Source organism: Fukomys damarensis, unplaced genomic scaffold, assembly GCF_012274545.1.
Source record: "Fukomys damarensis isolate Sample0158 unplaced genomic scaffold, DMR_v1.0_HiC HiC_scaffold_23, whole genome shotgun sequence".
Lineage (NCBI taxonomy): Eukaryota > Metazoa > Chordata > Mammalia > Rodentia > Bathyergidae > Fukomys > Fukomys damarensis.
The window spans coordinates 51,926,147-51,946,128 of NW_022900935.1; the positions used below are offsets into that span (position 1 = coordinate 51,926,147).

Consider the following 19,982-nt stretch of genomic DNA (forward strand, 5'->3'; position numbering starts at 1 on the left):
TTTTGAGACAGGGTCTCACTATGTAGTGAGACTGACCTGGAACTCACTATGTAGCCCAGGCTGGTCTCAAACTCACAGCGATCCTCCTGCCTCAGCCTCCAGAGTGCTGGGATTACAGGTGTGCACCACCACGCCCAGCTAAGCTCACCATTTTAAAAACAACTCCAAATATTTAAGACAGTGGTTTGAACCGGCTTCTGTGAAAGGTAAGAAAGCCCATCAGGTGTGTCTCCTCATGCCATAAAAATGATGCTGATGAAACATCCATTTATAGATACCAGAGAAGTTCAATAAAAATTTCTGGTACATCTGGAAATATTCAAGTAAATTAAGATCTGATAGATACAACCAAATTAGGTTGCATCTTTCTCCAACTAATTTTTTTTAGTTCAAAAAATACTTTTCAGAGCATCGAATCTGAGCCAGGCCCATAATAGACAATGTTCAAAGAGAAGACATGGGAATTTCTCACAAAGAATTTACTGGGTGAACACATCCACTAAGTAATGCAACAATACCTCCACTAAGTAATGCAACAACTTATTATTTTTAAAAGAAATGTGTATTAGCTATAGGCTCAAGAAACTACACAATGATTCCAACCTGGTCTCTGTGCTTCACACACAAAAGGCTCTTTCAGACTTTATGTCAGAGATAGTTTATAAATTTCACAAGAAAAATCACTCTTTCTACCTTATTATCTTATCTCCTTTTTTGACCAAAACCACTACCCACCATAAAGGGCCTCTTATTCTGAGCCAGATCAACTGGACTTCTGGCTGCTTTCCAAGCCACCTCAGCGCACTCAAATGCTGATAGTTAGCCAAAGGTAGAGATTTAGAAAAGGATATACAACTGGCACCCTAAGCCATTTCAGAAATGGAGCTCCAGCAATGTTGAAACTGTAGCAACTGAAAAGATTGCATTAAGTGGAAAAGCCACAGGGTGACTCCACAGCAAAAGTGCCTTCCAGTAACTAGTTAATATAAGCATTTAATTTGTAGTTACACCAAACATTTCTTTTACTTAATCAAGTACAGACTAGAAAACAAAGACATAACCTTTTCCCTTCTCAGTGGCCAGATAGTGGTGGGTCAGAACAGTGGACCCTCCACCACCCAGCAGCTGTCTCCTGTATCATCAGAGTTATGGATGAGGATGTCTTTGAGGCTATTTTTAATTCCCAACTAAATTAATTTGGCGCAAATACAGCAGGAGTCCCTTCCCTTGCAGGAAATACTTCTGTTACTGTGAATCTGGTACATAAAATAATCCACCCACTGAAGTGCAGAATTAGTACTGGAGTTTTTGTGTTGTTTTGGGGTTTGTTTCCCTGAAATACCTTCTTTTGAAGGTTTCCTGTGGCATCACAGCAAATGAGGAAGGCCACCTGTGGGTGGGTGCAGAGGGGCCTTCCTCAGAGGCTCAGCTGGGACATCCTACTGGGATGTACAGAACATTGTGGGTTTTCTTCCTGTATTATTACTGGACTCGCCCCTCCCCTCTCTCTCTCACTCCCCACATACAGCAGCTGTCCTATACAAACATATAGTGTAACTATCTGCAAGCTTGGCTTATCCCTGCAATTACAGGATAATCGATCCTGCATGGGGAGGGCAGGAACCATCTTCACGTTTGCTTCTTTCGCATCATGAGTTCTTCACTAAACATTTAATAACACGATGGAATTTAATGCCGGAAACAACTTTAAAGATCAGCAAGTTACAATGAGGAAAAAAAATCAGCAAGTTTAATCTCCATATTTATAAAAAGAAAATCAAGGAAGTTTTAACACATTGCTAGGCAAGATTTCAACTCCCCTGCAGGACTCTTTTTACTACACTCTGTGGAACTTGTACAACTCTGCAGCACCTAGACCTTAAGCAAATCTCACTTTACCAGCTCAGAAATACAAAACTGTTTTGGGTATAAGTAGCTTTGCTCATGGAAGTGTCTTATTTCCACATTAAATATAATATATACTTAAAAAAACAGAAGATCCACTAATTAATTTCTAGATTCATTTTAAATGTTTTAAACTTTGTCATAAATGAATTTTTAAATGACAAATTTAAGCAATGCAGAAGCCTTTTTCATTTGATTGGTTTCTCAGACAGAAAAGAACTAGAGAACAGGAATTCTCAAGATCTTACTTTAAAATACATATACAGCAATTCTACTTTCTGGACAGACAGCTTTGCCACTTTTGCCTTCCAGCAATTTGTGTGATATGTTCCATTTCTGGTTCAAATAAGACAGTCAATGCACTGAGCTACCTCAAGTGGGTTGGTTTTACCATCTTCACAGAATTGAAGGTATATCCCGATCCATGGTAAATCTCCCTGCCTATTTACAAGTTAGCTAATTTCTTCACTGGCTTCCCTTCCAAACATTCTGGCAAGATCAGCAAACTTGTAATTCCACCTATATGCCCGTTGGCTATCTCCCAGGTTAGGTACAGCGATAACCTAGGAAGTCACTTGAATCCTGGTCAATTGTATGGTTAGATAAGAAGTGCAAAATACTATATGAACACAGGTTCTCCTGAGACAGGCCAGGGCCACTGGTAAAAATGTATAAGACAAATAAAAATAAGAATATATGAGAAAATGTTCCACATCACTGATCATTCAAGAGATGCAGATGAAAACAACACTGAGATTCCACCTCACCCCACAAAGAATGGCTGCTATCAAGAAATCAAACAATAACAAATATTGGCGGGGTTGTGGGGAGAAAGGAACTCTTCTCCATTGCTGGTGGGAGTGCAGACTGGTGCAACCACTGTGGAAATCAATATGGAGATACCTCAAAGAGCTTGGACTGGAGGTTCCATTTGACCCAGCCATCCCTCTGCTGGGTATCTTTCCAAGAGAACTAAAAGAATCATATCACAGAGAAGTATGCGCACCCATGTTTACAGCGGCACAGTTTGTAATAGCTAAATCTTGGAAACAGCCCATTTGCCCATCCGTTGGAAACTGGATAAAGAAGATGTGGTTTTTCTATAAAATGGAAGATTACTCAGCCATAAAGAATGAGAAAATAGATTCATTCATAGGAAAATGGATACATATTGAAGTTATACTCCTAAGTGAAATAAATAAGTCACACATGTGTAAATACCAAATAGTTTCCCTGGTGTGAATAATCTGCAATAAAACATAAGATCCTAATAAGATTACTGTCATTTAGAAATGAGAAGAAAGGAGCTAAAGGTGTAGGGAAGGTGGAATGGGTAGGGGAAGGGTAATAAGGGAAAAGAAAAAAATGTGAGATAATGAAAAGATGAAAATAAAGTGTTTGTAGATGGGGAGGGGAGGAAGGGGTGAAGGGAGGGCAGGGGTAAGGGGAAAAAATGAGAATCAAGACTTGTCATGTAGAGGTACAAGATCCCAACAATGAATGTAACTGTACTGTATCCCTAAAATGTACCAATAAACTCAATTAAAGCTGAAAAAAAAAGAAACACTGACCAAAAATACAAACAAACCATATCCTTCAGATGCCTGCAGCTTTTTCATAGATCCTCCACTACTTCTTCCTTAAATGTTCCTTTATCCAATGCATAGAATAAATGTTCCAAAGATTACGTTTGACAAATAGTTTAGCAGTTGTGTTACTTTATACACAGCACATAAGAATGTACAACATTACAGATTAAAAAGTTTAATGGAGATTGTATATGATAGCATTAAGAGTTGGTCTGAGATTGGTATAATTCTCAGAAAGGGCTGAGTCACAGCTTTTTTCTCACTTAAGACACACAAGAAAACAGAAGAGTGTTGAGTGTGCTAATAAATATACACACACATGTACATATGATATGTACTAGAAGGCCCAAATACCCTGTTTTCCCTCTGCAGGGTAGGCCTTGTAGCGACATAATTTAAGATGAGGACAGACTATTCTAAGAACGTGGAGGTGTTCCAGACTAAGCAACAGAGAGCTGGTAATATGAAATTTTAAGACATGTAAAGTAGAAGTCTGGGGAAGAGCTGACCCTGCAGAAGCCACCACAGACTCCTCCCATCTACCCCGTTGTGGCCAGCACAGGGAACAGAACCTATTCAGGGCCTTCAGTCAATGGCAGCTGAAGGGGTAACAGCACTTGTGCTTCTCCCGCAGAGCAAAGTCACATACTACTCCCAACACCCAAAGCAGAAAAAGGTCTAATCCCTGTGTAGCTGTTCATGTCCCAGTCCACATCTTAACTTGGTAAAGAAGAGGAAAAGGCTATTTGTAAAACATGGGCTGATTTTTTTGAATTTTATTGTGTTGTTGTCTTACAGAAAGTTGAAGGCAGAGTAGTAGGCAGAGCCCCAGGTCGCACTGTTAGGCTGCACACCTGGAAACTTATGTTCTGCCCAGGACTCACAGGCCCTTGCCGACACCAAGTAGGAAGAGCATTACTCGTTCTGGGAGCCACATGCTCCAGCATCAGTGCTCTGAAGAGCTGGAGAGTCCTGGCTCAGCAGCATCAGTGACTGAGTTTACCTCTAATGCAAATGCTCTAACAGCTTTCCCCTGCCTTTCTTTGTTCAGTGTGCAGGGGATTGCACTTAAGAGTCTAGGAAATGCTTGCCTCTTTTCTCCAGCTGTTCTGGGAAGGCATAGAAAACTGCTTATCCAGAGTGGGGCGAAGAAGGGCTAAGAAATTGGCCTGAGAATCTTGAAGGGGTTGCTCTGCTGAGCCCAGAGTTCTTTCTTCTTCAAGATCCTCTTAACTAAAGCAGATTTTCAACTATGCCTGCAACTTGAGCCCTGAGGAGCATCTCTGTTCAAAAGAACTTGGAATGCTCCCCATCTGGTTGCTGTCATCTGGGTACTGAGGGTTTACTTTCCAATACTTTTCATCTTGAAGGCAGCAGGGCAGGTACAATACTTGCGCATTTCACAAACTCCTTGTAACTACTTTTTCCCCATAAGTGAGTGCTCCGGGGTTTGTGAGCTCAATACAGGTAATATTCAGCAGCACACAGACAGCACATCTTAATCACTCTCCATAGTATAAAAATATTCTCAACTGAAACTCTTAATTTTCTAAGGGGGAAAAAAAATCCCCTTCGGTTTTGTTGACCATTCATTCTGTTAACTGGTTTTTCTCATGCCCTCTAGTACTCTTCTAAGGATTTGAATAGAACTTTCAATGAGTGTATCAGATCTGAGTTATCAATGTGCTCTACCCACAGCGAAACCCAACCACTCACTGACCTCTTTCCCTTCATGAGCAACTCCTTGAAAGAGTCAACCACAAACCAGTTAGAGATGCAAGAGACAAGATGGCACCCAGAGCAAGATGACATCCCTTTGCCCTATTTACCAAATAGGGCCAACCTATATCAGTCTTTAATATCCTTTCTACCTCTATACTGTAATTTTAACACTCAGAAAAGAATACAACAAGGAAATCTACCATCTCAAGTGAGTTCTACATTTCAATGTTTTTCAAATACCTCCCAGGTGTGGTTCATATGGCCATTTTGTGAATTCCTAAGTCTTATGTACAGATGTGCACAATAATAAGACCATCCTTCACACAGACACTTCTCATGTCCTGGTGTCAGAAAGCCCTATTCGTACACCTCCAAATATCAAATTTTAAAAAGGCAAAATTTATCCGTGGAAAACCACAAATATTCTTTTGTGAATCAGTAAGAATCAACAGATTCTTTGTGCCTTATAGGTCATGTGCTTTTTTTTTTCTGTCCTACTTAAAAATCATTCTTATCTTCATTTCCAAGGATATTAATGGAGGCTCCATGCCTACAGCAAGCAGACACAAACAGTAATGTGTGCTGAACAGAATTAGACCATAGGTGTGCTCTATATTTTTTGCATGGCTCTGGCTCTTTGAGTAGGGTGACCATAAGGAAATCCAAAAAGGAAAAAACAAAAAACAAAAAACAAAAACTGAGTATAAAAGGAGCTGCTAAAAGTTAACAGGCATATGACCTATGATCTAAACCCAAGACTTTCCCCTGCAAACTATACTGTTCCAGGCAAACTATATGTTACTAATTTATAAACCATATCAAAGGCTCACAGAGAATCCATAACAAATACATAGACACCATCACAGTTCCTTTAAGGAAATGGATAAATTATACTCATACCCTCCTGGTATTCCTCTGGCTCTCTGGTTGCTCCTTCTCAGTCTCCTTCCCTGGACCTCCTCTCCCATCTAAGTGCTTGATTTCCTTTGAGATCTCTTTCTCCCTGGACCTAATTCCTTTCCTCCTTACTTTATATACTCTCTCAGGCAAAGAGATGTACATTCTAGGCTTTTAAAAAAACACAGGGATCTCTACTTCAGGACACACCCCACTCATGACCTCCACCCTCAGCCCCACATATAACTATCTTCTTAGTGTGAGGTTTCTCAAGGTGAACATGCCCAAAGTGAAAGCATCCCACTCTCCCAAACATATGCTCTCTCTCTCTCTCCCCATAGTCTCAAAGGCCTTAAAGCATCCCCCACCCATCTATGTATCTAGGCCAGAAACTATGAAATCATTTTCAACATTTCCATATTCCTGATCCCATATTAACCAAGAACTGCTGCTATGACTCCTAAGTGTATCTTGAATGTGCGCTCTCTCTCTTTCTCTCTCTCTTTCTCTCTCTCTCTCCCCCCATTTGCTCTACCTCCTCCAAGCTCCCTTCCCTTGCCTGCAGAGTAGGCTCTTCTTCTTCTTCTTCAGCCTTTCGTACTTCTCCATCTCTACTGCTCAATCCATTTCCTATTAGGAGACCAGAATAACCTTTATAAGATGCACACATGGAATTATATCACTCCTGAGCCCCCAATGCTTCTAAGACTGTATCCCCAAACCTTAATAATGCACCAGATACCAAGCTTCCTCCGTTTGTCATAGATGGAGTTCCATCCCACATTTTGGCTTTTTTCATTTTTTTATACTTTTGTCTAAAATAGGTCTTTCCACGGCTTCTCACACTCCAGCACAAACATATACAAATTCCCTTTTGTCTAGTTCTTATTCATCCTTAAAGCTCAGTTTAAATGCCATTTTCTTGGAGAAGCTCTCCCTGGCCACCTAGAGAAGGTACCTTATATAAGCGCACTTGTATGTTATCTCCATTAGTGATTCTTTAGTGTTTACCTGCCCCCAGCAGAATGTCCAAGGGCAGGAGACACACCTCTGTGTCAACTCCTGTAACTCAGGGCCCAGGACAGAGATACTTAGATTCTTAAGAAAGTATATGTAACCAAAAGAAGGAAAAGTAGGAAGAGGAAGAGGTGAGACAGAAAGTATCCATGATCCTGCAGCCTGCCTGCCTTTCCTACCCATTGTTGATGAGGCTAAATGACAAGATATAAAAGTGAAATGATAAAAGATAAAATAGGAGGATGAAGATGGGGATGATGAACAAAGAAGTAAAAGGATCATTACATGATGCTTTTGAGTATTTTTAAAAACAAAGCAGTAAGAGAGCTTTTTAGAAAATTTGGTATGCTATCTTCTATTTTTTATCTCTAAAATGTTCCATGTGGAGATATTATCCCAGAAAAAAGGAAAATATATGAAATGAAGGGGGAAAATAAAGCCGCTTAGCATTCATGAACTCTGACTTCCTCCTCCACAAAGTTGTTAAATAAAGTCCTTTGTTATGACACAGAGCCCAAGGAACACACTTAATACAGCCACTCAAGGCACCTCAGCAAAACTGGTACGTTCCCATACACGTCAGAACAACACAAATCTGAATCCTTTAAAGCCTACTGTGAAAACATCATTGTGTGAGAAGGGAAGACTTTTGCCCTGCCTGTAATGAGAAAGTCACTTCAAAATCAAGCTTCTGTGAACAGAACAGAACAAGTGCTAAACAAGGAAGCAATCCTCTGAATACAATGATCTAATAATGTAAATAAGTAAGCTGTTCTGACAAAAGTGATTCAATACCAACTAGTCTGGACCTATCTTCCAAATTTTTCAGTTAAAACATCATTTTTCATGTTACACTCAAGTTTCCTTCTATCCAGTATATTTTAGACATTGGTATTTCCCATTTCCTCACTCTCCCTTTCTGAAGGGCAAGAACAGAACAACAGAGACACCCAGAAACAGGCAAAATTAGGATGCAAATATATTAACTAATTGGGTTGCTTCAGAGAAACAGGTGTAGGTCAAACAGTAGCAGCAATTATAATGCATAACAAAAAGGCAGACACAAATCTCATGAAGCAAACTAGGAGGAACTTGCTATGTTGGCAAAGCCAATGATGGCCCTATTAGTGCATAAACTTTGAGAAACAAACTGAAAGATGATTTGTGTTCATTGTAAAATTTGTCAACGTAGCTACTGCTATAAATTTGGTGGATTTACTCAATGTGGCTGCTCAGAGTGGAAAAGCACAAGGTAATAATTCTCCTCAGAGAATTTGTCTGAGAAATGGTCCAGGGCTCAAAAGAACCATAAATCTGCTCATTAGTACAAGCCAAAGTTACATGAGACTAATTGAGAAGTCTCTTCATTAGTAGTATGTGCCAAAACAACAAATGTACAGGCATTGAAAGAATAACAAAGATCAGAATTTCACATTAATATCAAATGTTTTACAGACTACTTACATCAGTGTCAGGTCCCTTATCTGCACCCGGGCAAGAAAAAGTAACAAATTCATGGCACCTCTTGTGAACCACAAAACAGCAAACTGGGGGAGAGAAAAGGAAATAAAAATTAGAATGCTCTGGATTTAAGATATGAGCCCAACAGGGCTACTTATTGTTAGGAGTCATTTTAACTTTAACATAGATAGAATCTTATAAACATTCATCAGAAAATATTTCATTTTAAAAAATCAGCAACATTTTGTATTGATTGATTCATAAACAATGATCACAAGCTACCAGTGCTCATGGGAGCTAAAGAAACAAAAATTATGGCTCCTACTGTCTTAAACTGAGGGAGAGGGGAGCCAGAGATTTAAAGATAGCTTCTTAAAATCTAAAAAGGAATCAAAAATTTAAAGTACAGTATTTTTCACTGTCTTCTGTCAAACACACACACACACACACACACAGCTATTTGTAAACATTACATATCCTGTGGGTAAAATCCAAATTAAATACAAAGAGAACAACTTATTATAAATTTAAAAAATGAAAAAAAAATGACTATGCCCAACTGGGCTGCTGGGCTTCATCAGCAGAATTCTGGATGTAAGAAACTCATTATGATAACAGCCTAACCTATGGACAGCAATCTGTTGAAATGAAAAACAGTTGGGGTGCAACCTAATACTTCTAATCTAGTATTTGCCTGTTTGGTACAGATGCTGTTACCATTTAGGAGAATCCCTACAAAGAGAGCAAAATCTACTACAAAGCAAGTATTTTCCAAGTCAACATGGCTTTAGTAACTAATCCTGAAGATGAATCAATAATTTAATGGTTAAGAGAAATGAGCACATAATCCCTAAAGGTTTTTCTCAGATGGCATAATATGGAGGATACATAAATAAATGACCTGGTGTTTTTTTAAGGGCAACTTCTACCATACTATTTCTGTTTGTTGAGTAACAAACATGTCTACAAATAATATATTGTCAGAAGTATTTGAAAAATTCTAAGTCTTTACTACACACTCTGTTTTAGAATGTCTGTTCCTTCCATCTTGAAATTTGGCTGCCATTGTAGTGGTGCTTGGAGGCAGAACTGTGGGGAGGCTGTTAGACCAAGACGTTTTAACCATTGTGGGTGGGATTAATGACATTACCCAGACTTGGGTATTCTGTTACAGCAGCAAAAAGGGACTAGGACACTGCACAAAGACGACTAGGACTTCTCACTTGGCTCACGCACTATTTTCCTTTCTCATCCATTATAATGTGACTCCTTGCACATGCGTTGATAGATGGAGATTCAAGAGAATGAGTCATGTCAGTGGGTGGGAAAGGACAGCAGGTTTGCTGAGAGCTGAAATCCCAAGAGGAGAGTAAGTACTGAGTTAAGTACTGAAAGACTGCTCAGTGTGCCTTGAGTGGCCATGAAGAATTCAGAGTATCTCTAATAAACAATGGAAGCTACTGAAAGGTTTAGAACAAAGAGTAACACACAAAGCAATGATTCAGAAGTGCAAAGAGGTGACCTCTTATATAGTCTAGGTATGAAAATAACTTCCCATCATTATTCAGGCTGCTAAAAAACAGGAAATGATGCCAGAGAAATTGCAGAACTGATGAGACTTGCTGACTGACCACACAATACCATTTAGAGAGCATCCTACTGTATGCTGGGCATCCTGTTAAGTCCCTTCATATGCATTATCAAATTGAATCCTCACAAGAACACTTTAATATGCTTTAATAATCACATTTTTGATAAGAAAACACTGGATAGACTCCCAGGGTCTAGCATACTGTAAGCATACACTTTCCAAATAAGAGACAGAAAGGGAGGCATGGGCAACAAAGGGACAGATGGATAGACCAACAGAGAGAGGAAAGTCTTGTCTGAGGTCATCCACCCACTCTGTGGTCCAGCCAGGATTCATAAGGTTTGCTCAACTCCACAGCCTCTTTTCCTATCACTGTGTCACATCCAATGACAGGATTTCAGGGACAGAGAGAATATTAGAGCTGATGCCAAGATTTTTCATATGGGTGATAGAAAAAGGGTACATAACAAAATATTTATATACGTACACACAAATGTATATAAACCCAAAGGATGAAGATATGAGTCTGTCATATCTTGGAAGAAATCAGGGATGATGATTTTCTTTATCAACAGTTATTTTTTAAAGTAGCTGTAATACAATGCCACTGTAAAAAGTACACTTTCTTTTAAAAAGAAATGCATCCTTGTTATTGAATAAGCCAAAAGCTAAATGAATAAGTAGGAGCCATGCACAGAAAAGTTAATAAATGAAAAATTTTTACAGTGAGCTTCCCTTTAGAAGTGAAGCTGTTCTGGGTGAAGGAACCTCCAGGGCTGCCAGGGACTATCTGCCAAGCCCAGCACACCTGACAGCCAGGCAGGTGAGTGGAAAGCAGAGACAGGAGCCCCCTGGTGTCAGGCAGTGCTGCCTAGAGGAGCACCCTTTCTACTTTGTTTCTGCCAAACACATCTTGATTGAAAAATTCTCCAAGGACAGATAACAAAGCAGTGCTGTGAAGGCACAAATTAATCTGATCTGTGCACTTCCCCAGACACAAAGTCATCTCTCACTCATTGGAATGAGAAGATCAATTACTAAAGGAAAGAGGTTACGGCGGCGTTATTCCCTCATCATAGTTTATTATGGAGACACCGTTTTGAAGAAAAAATAGCATTCTGGTTTCCTACTCAATCATTCAAACATTCAGGTCTTTCTCTTTTTAAAAAACCATCTCTACACTGAGATGAATACTTTTAAGAAAACCCATATTTATCAAATTCCTTCGGAATGACAATTTGGTTTTGTATATGTCATTTCTATATGCATTTACACATTAATGCAATAACATGCCTTTAGCTGGAAGTGTTTCTATTTACACCCCAAAGCATTTTCTTACTTCAAATTCTATCTTGGAAATGAACCCAGCCTTCATTGCCTGGCATAATTTGCAGGGGCAGCAACATCTCCACCTAACAGCAGATTACTTCCTTCCAGTCTGACTTAGCAGCCCCCGCCCCTCCATCCTCACAGGGAAACTTTGCCTTTCAGTGAACGGATTCATTGAAAAGGAGGCAGACTAAGAGTCATGTGCTTGCAGAGTCTTCACAGGGTTGAGTTGGATAAAGACCCTTTAAACTGGTCAGAAAATTCATGATTTATAAATGAATTATGTCCAAAGGAAAAAAAAAACGGAATCTGCCTGTGCCTTAGAAATTTAGGAGAGAAGTTGCCTCCTCTAATCCTCATTTTCAGAGAGGAAAGGAGGAAAAGGACCTTGGGGTTGGGCTGACTCTGGCTGGATATAGCATTTGCCTAAGAAAGATTGTCCCATAAAACTAAGCAATGGTCAGAGATCCAAAACCACTAATGGCTGGCCTCAACCTTTGGTTTCAAGTTATGATCTAAATTTGGTAATGCATAGTTTGTAAGACAATATAGTTAAAACATCTGAGCAGCATTTAAAACATCTAGAGTAGTTGGTGAAAAAAAAAAAAGAAAACTGGCTCAATAAAATAAGAGAATGTATTTGGCTTATATGGGGATGACCACCTTGGGTTTTCCTCTGGCTTAACACTGGGAGCTATTATTCTCATCCTTTGTATTTTCAATTTTAAAGGAATCCACATTATCATGCTACATGGAGCAGAGAGTTGGGGAGGGGGGAATCAAGGTGGTATCTGTCACATGGTACACCTTCAATAAATATCTGCCTGACCTTAGCAAGCAGGAAGGCAAATTAAAGACGGCTGCTACCTGGCTCAATGATAGTGGAGACACAAACCATGGCAGATTCTTCCTGCTCCAAGGTCTCTCTGAGGCCATACTCTTGGCCCTTATAACATCTGTTAGGAAGCATAGGCTGTGCAGCACCTCACTAAGATGAAGACTTGTTTTCAAAGACCATAGGTCACCTGTGTTTGCATAGCCAAATGAGAGGTTTTAAAATAGGAAGCTATCCTGTAGCTTAAAGACACAAAGTAATTCATTCCATTACTTACTAAACACAAAATCACTTTCCTCTAATCCTCTATTTGATATGCTTATGCTTCCGAACAGGGATGCATAGCACATGAAAGGCACAAACCACGCTGAGTACATAAAGCAATGGGAAAAAAAAGTAGGAGAGACCACAAAGCATAGTAAAATAATGATTCTTAAACTGACTAGGCTTTAAATCTGAAAACAGTCGTGATCCCTATCACATGCTAATCTTGCTTATGGAAATACATAAGCTGAATGGAAATTAAGGGGAATTTTCTCCATCTGTTAGAAACAGAACAAGTAACAATCACCTAATTTTGGCTCAGGAATTTTAAAAAAGTTCAAATAAAAAGCAGAAGTGTGTTATGACACTGTCATGTTGATATTAACAATGGTTCTCAAGTCATGCCTGTTTGAAGAGAATGAAACACAACTCAAAGGATATGCTGAAAGCAAAACCCAACATAAATGCAACACTCCCTCTGACACTGCTCTCTCCATGGTGACAATTAACTTGTCTACAGAGGGTCTTGGGCCAATTAGACACCCATGGGGGGCCAGAGGGTTGTTTCTCTGTTTTAAGTCATCACCATGCTGATGAATGCTCCAGGGATCTCAATTCTGGACACTGTATTCTAGAGAGTTCCCAATTCATGCATAGAGGTCCACCAAAGTAGAGTATGGTGCAGTGCTGCTCAGACAAAGGAATCGACTGCATCAGAGTGCTTCCTTGTCAATAGGTGCAAATTCCTCCTGTGAGGGGTGACACCAACACTGACCATACACAAACCAGGAAGTGATACAATGGCTCCGACCTAAGGGTAAAGAGCTCACTTAAAAGCTCACTTAATTAATTATCATTTCATATTCATTAGGATAGCAATTATTTTTTTTAAAAAAGAAAATAACAAAAAAGTAGAAAGAAAATGTTGGCAAGGATATAGGGAAATTAACCCCACCCCTTTTTTTGGTACTGGGCATTGAACGTGGGCCCTTGTGCTTGCGAAGCAGGCAGCAGCACCACTGAGCTAAATCCCTGGCCCTAGAACCCACATCTTACTGGTGGTGGGAATGCAAGATGATGTATCTATTGTGGAAAATGCTTTTAAGGTTCCCTACAAAATAAAACACAGAACTGTCATATGACTCAATGATTCTATGCCTAGGTATAGAATTAAAAGCAGGTACTCAGTGCTCAGAGAAGCATTATTCCCAATAGAAAAAAAAAGATGGAAACAACCCAAATGTTTCTCAACAGATGAACAAAACCTGAAATATGTATACAATAGGATATTATTAAACTCTAAAAAGGAATAAAATCTGGACACATGCGACAACATGGATGAACCTTGAGAATATGCAAAGAGAAAAAAGCCAGACATGAAAGGATGAACACTGCATGAATCCACTTGTGTGGGACTTAGAATAATTCAGCAGGATAGAAAGTAGAATTGAGGTCATCAGGACCTGAGGGAAGGAGAGATTTGGGAGTTGATAGAAAATTGAAAGTGGAAATAATTTTTTAAATTCTGGAAATGGATAGTAGTGACAGTTCCACAGCATTATATATGTAGTTTATGTCACCAAGCTGTATATTTAAAAATAGATTAAATGATAAATTTTATTGTGATATATACTTAATACCATAAAATATTTTAAGTATTGAATCAACCAAGAACAATATTTATAAAATTAAGAGGCACAGGAAGTCACAGACAATAAAGCCTTGGACCGGGGATTTGGCTCAGTGGTTCCGTTGTCTGCCTCACAAGCACAAGGACTCAAGTTTCATCCCCAGTACCAAAAAAAAAAAAAAACAAAACCAAAAACAAAAACAAACAAAAAAAAACAACAAAAAAAGTTAAAGCCTTGCAGTCCTATACATATGGATTTTTGTGATCATTCATATTCATGGTTGAGTTTTAGTCAAAACGCAAGAAAGGAAATCACAAAAGAGTGCTTGCTTCCATTCCATAAAAATCTGAATAAAATCAGTACCAGAACATAGCAGGGACATGAGGGAAATTTAGCTTTTAGAGCCAAAAACTTTCGTGACAGTTGAGGATTCAAGTTCGCATTCCCCAACCTTCCCAGCACACCTGAACACAGTAAACATCAGTCATGAAGATGGAAATGAAGACTTTGCAACTGCAGCTTTGGCTCTCTTATGTATTTCTGTGACATTACCCTTTTTTACACTTGACAGGGACTGCCATATTCACTAAGAGTGAAAATATATAATGCTATGAATTATTTTCCATTTCTCCTTTAAAAAAAAATTCCTTTCCTCTCAAGTCCAAATCATTTTGAGTTTAAGTCACAATCATCTAAAATGAAACAAAGGCATAAAAATTCCCTATATCCAAAATTAATTGGAAAAAAGCCATAGTGCAACAAATTATGAATTCAAGAAATAATCTACTGAATTTAATAGCAAGACTTTGTTTAGAATAGCAGACTGGTAGCTGAGCTTTCCTGAGGTCTTTTTAAAAATGCGTAAATGGTTGCCATCATGTGAGATGGTTTTAATTAAATTTTACTTAGAAGGGATTAATGAAAGGTAATGTCACATCAAAATACAATGAAATGAAAATTTCTAAGGCAAGTCAACCATTTTTAGCTTTACAGGTAAAGTAAAAAATTGAACTGATATTATATTTGCATGTTAAAGAAAATTATTGGTTTCAGATTTGTAACAATGAAAACAGTGTTCTCCTGGAATACATGTTAAAGTTGTATGAAAACGAATCAATGTTCCTTATCACATAGTATAAAGCATGCCATTCTTTAGATGACACATAGGATCTACCTCTAAGCATTTTACACAAATGCCTAATACTTACAAAACTCCCAGTATTCCCATTTTTAACTAGGAACACATCTCTTCTTGCTCTAAATTCTCCAAGAGAATCATCTTTAACTCTTCTCTCAATTTATTTTTCCCGAATTTCACTAATTTCTCCTGAACTTCCATTTTTGCCTTTCTCCCTGATGGAATCTGAGATTTACTTCAAAGAATTAAGACAACAAATGTAGAATCAGAGGGAAAGGAGATTGGAGGGTGTGATTTAAATTACTGGCCAGAGCAACTGTATAAATGGGTTTACCATCTTGTAACCAAAAGGGAATCTTAGGATGAAGTTGAAAGCAAAGAAGATGAAGGACAGAGGGAAAGAAAAGTCAGATTTTGGTATCAGCATGGCATTCACCTTCAGACTCTCAGTCATGTGAACCATGAAGTATCATTTAAAATGGTATTTTCATATATACCCATACCTTCATATATACCATAAAATTTAATATGCTTCAACATACAAGATCATATCATACATCATTTTATTGTACCTGTTTGAAATGATTTTTCTCAATTTCCAACAGAAGAATCTTAAATGGCAAAGAACTGGCAGATTGTGAAATATGAATGGAGGAGACCAAAGGGTAAGTGGGAATCAACTGGGAGTTGGAGACCTGCAACCCAGGTATTGTGCAAGCTGAAGAAGAAACAATTCTTTGAATTGTTGTTTAGACAGGGCTTCTGGTTTCAGACAGGTTGAGTGCAATGTGCTGATAGGTGATCCAGAAATACTAGTCAGGCTAACAGGTGGAACTTCAGGGTCAGTAGCCAAAAGACAGCAGGGGTGCTACAGTCCAGGATTTGAGAGGTATCTGCATGAAGGAGAACTCCAACACACAGGGGAAATACTGGAAACGTTCTTTTCAGTGGCTGAAGGGACAAGGCAGTCTGAGAGATGGGAAGAAAGTCAGCAGAGAGCTGGGTCTAAAGAAGGTTGAGAAACAAAACCCCTCAGGAATAGAAATCCCCAATATAAAAGGATCCAGCAGAGTCCAGAAGAAAATACGATGGCAGTGGTAGAATCTGACAATTACTGATCCATTATGGCCTTATATGGAAATAGGATTGTTACAGATATAATTAATTGGATGAGCTTACACAGGTGTAAGGTAGGCTCAAATCCAATATGACTGGTATTTTTATAGAGGGGGAAATTTGGACACAGACACATTGGAAGAAGCCAAGAGAAGGTAGCAGCAAAGAATCGAATGATGTTTCTATAAGCTAAAGAGCACAAAAAATGTCCAGTAAGCCACCAAAAGCTCAGGGCACATTATGGAATAGATCCTCTCTCATAATCCTCAGCGGGAACCAACTCTTGTCAACAGCTAATCTTCAGAATAAAAGGAAGACAAATTTGTGTTCTTTAACACATAACTTTCTTACAGCAGCCTCAGCAAACTAATACATGTACCATGGCAGTTTCTAGAAAGTAAATACTCAACAGGTGAAAATTAAGCAATTTGCAAGAGCAAGTGGTTAGGGATTCAACAGAACAACTGGGCCCATTAAATATACTTGTATCACCCATGAATAATGATGACAGCCCAAGTCCAAAGCAGCAATATAACCTGTTGCCAGAGTAAATAATTAAGGTTTTGCTAATATTTCCACAGGGAAAATTAAGGGCCCAAAAGATCATAGATGACTATAAGTAAAAAAGTTATTTAAATTTAAGTTGCTGATAGGAAATAGAAAGTGTAAAATTCAAAAATATCTGGAGCATCTATACAGATATACTTGTTCATGATTGCAAATGAGCTTAATAAAGTCAGAACTCTTAAAGATTCACACAGAAGTATAACCAGAAGTCCAAATTAAAATCACTAGCTTTTTCATGTGCCCCACTTATTATTATGACCTACAATCATAACTAATCATTCAATGACCATACTCATATGATGCTGGTAGCTTCAAGTACTCCTTCCAGTAGTGGAGAGATAAGAATAGGGCTTCCACAAAAGTTCAGAAACGTCCAGAATACTAAGAGGAAGAATCTGCAAATGGATCAAACCCAATTAAGCAACGCACAACACTCACCTTCATAGAGGATACTACTAATTTAAAAGAAAGTAAACTCCGCCAGGAGTCTCAGAACAAAAGAATCAAGGAGTTCAGAAAAATTCTGCCATAACAGGAAACTATGCATCCTGAGGCCTTTTGGAGGGACTGAGAGGGTGAGTGGACAGGTCATGACTCTGCCCTGCTTCTCTTCTTCTCTTATTTGATCCTAAGCTACTGTTTCATGATTAAGTCAACATTTTGATGACCTAACAATTTCTTAAACAGTTAACATCTTTAACTTGTACTCATTAATAAACAGGGCAATTGGTTGCAAGCTCATGGTTGGGGCAAAGGCCGAACTATGTCTATCTTTCTGGTATCCTAATTTCAAAATTTATATCTGATCTACCCTCAAAATAAAGTTTTATATGTGTGTACTTGGCCACTCTTTCCATAGATACCCAGGAAGCTCCTAAGCAGATGGCCAGAAAGCTTAGCAGGCACTGGGGGACTCTAGGACTTCCTAAAACACAATCCTTTATAAAGGCATCTGCTTAGAAGAGATAGTGGAAATCTTGAATCTGATTTCAAGGATGGTGTGATGAGAAAATGGAATTCATCCTGCACTGTGAAGAAGAATCAGCCGAAGAGCAGAGACAGGCCTAGGCCAGAGGCAAGCAGAGAGCCAGGCGACCTGAAATCTGAGCATCTTCAAGAAGGAGGAAGCTTGCATTAGTGTCAAGCTCATAGGAGGTCAGGAGGAAATGGACTGAGGTAAATCTACAGTTGAGGAGAGAGTAACTGTTACACACTGAGGTTGCCAGGTAGCTGGGGAGGGAAGTATCAGAGGCAGGGATAGAAAGCACTCAGATTAGTTGAATTCTGGTCAACAAATACTTATCGAGCGATAGGTGCATACTAAATACAAAAATAGGCCCCGGTGAGTGTAAAGATCAATAAAGATGTGGGCTCCCCAAGAGCTATGCATGGAATGGGGAAAGCCCATCAGGAACAGGTTAGTTTGGCATGATGCAGTACGTGCATAAAGGAATGTCCCACTGTGGGACATGAGCACCGAGAGATGGGCTACATCCCACACCTGGGGCACAAATGATGCTGACGGTGACGCTGAGGCTAGAAAAGGACAAAGAGCTGAGGTACTTGTCTGCTTTGAGCTGAGGCAGCCATCTGACAAAGTATGGCAGTAAGATGCAAAATTATGTAAAGATGCCCAAGCCACTTCATGCAAACTGTGGAGATGGGTAGCAGGTCATGGGAAAAGCCAGCCTGGATGACAAGGAACGTGATTCACATCAAGAGGGAAAAGGTTGCTGTTGATGATGATTCACAGAAGAAAATTATGAAGCTGTCCCAAATATTTTAGTAAACACATGCCATTTGAATCCAGTACTTTCTATTGTTTTGTTGTAGCCATGTAATTACAAAGACACTGCTTGTGGGTTAGGGAGAAAGTGTTTCATATTGAATGTTCTGGTTTGGCTTTGATTGTAACCAGTGTTGGAATGGGGGTGAGGATGGTCTCAGAACTGAAAGAAGGATGTTAGCGTTTAGCTTGAAAGGCAAGGCCACAGTGCAAAATCACTTCTGAAATCAGAGGCCACCATAATCCAGCAGTAAATTTTAATTCTAAGAGATAAATACATGCAAGAACTTTCCATAAATAAAGTGCTTTCATTTTGTCATGATTACATGGAGCTTTTGGGACAAAGTCTGTTCACATTATTATGCAAATTTTTACCCATGTAACATTCCTCTCTGCTTATCTTGAGGAACAATTCAAAAAGAAGCCATAATACACTAATTGCCTCCCTTTTATCAAGTATGTTGGGAACTAATAAAGCATCAGGGACATGGAACACCACATAATTGCAAAGCATTGAGGCCAGGAGCTTCCAAAAAAGAAATTTGAAGGTATTCAAAATGTTCTAATGCTCACAGGAAACGGGGGAGCAACTAGGGAAGGAAAGTTTTCATACAAATAAGGACAGTAAAGTGTCAGGAGCAGCAGAGAAGCGACTGGAAATTAAAAAGGAGAGAAGGAAGGATGGAGGGATGGAGAGAAAGAAGAACCAATCATGTGAGACAAACACATTATGTTTCCAAAGCACACATCATAAAATACAAGGCTGAGTAAATTTTAAAATATATATTATAAATTTCTATCCAACATTTTTAAGTCAAAATGCTGTTTAATCTACAATTCTACATAATGCTAAAAAAACTTGCAACTACTTTCTGATTTTAAATTACACATGTTTCTGCATAAGAATTAATCTGTAATACCCATGCAAGTGTTAAAAGGATTGTCTCTAGCATGGTGCTTGGAAAGATTTAATTCTACTTGTATTTCTTTTCGTTCGGTATGTTCTATTATTTTCAATCTTCCATGTATTATTTAACTAAAAACCTAACTTTACAGATGACATAACAATCCTATGGCACTGCAAGATACTTACGTGGTATTGTGTATATGTGTGTGTGTGTGTGTGTGTGTGTG

The 19,982-nt window shown here is 38.8% G+C and overlaps 1 protein-coding gene across 1 annotated transcript in view; it reads right to left on the reverse strand.

The window, feature by feature from the left end:
* Positions 1-19,982, reverse strand: part of Prkca (protein kinase C alpha) — a 409,108-nt gene that overhangs the window by 239,437 nt on the left and 149,689 nt on the right. Inside the window, exon 3 of the mRNA XM_010616805.2 lies at positions 8,595-8,677. Coding sequence (XP_010615107.1) covers positions 8,595-8,677 — 83 coding nt within the window. The remainder of the gene's footprint in view (positions 1-8,594; positions 8,678-19,982) is intronic.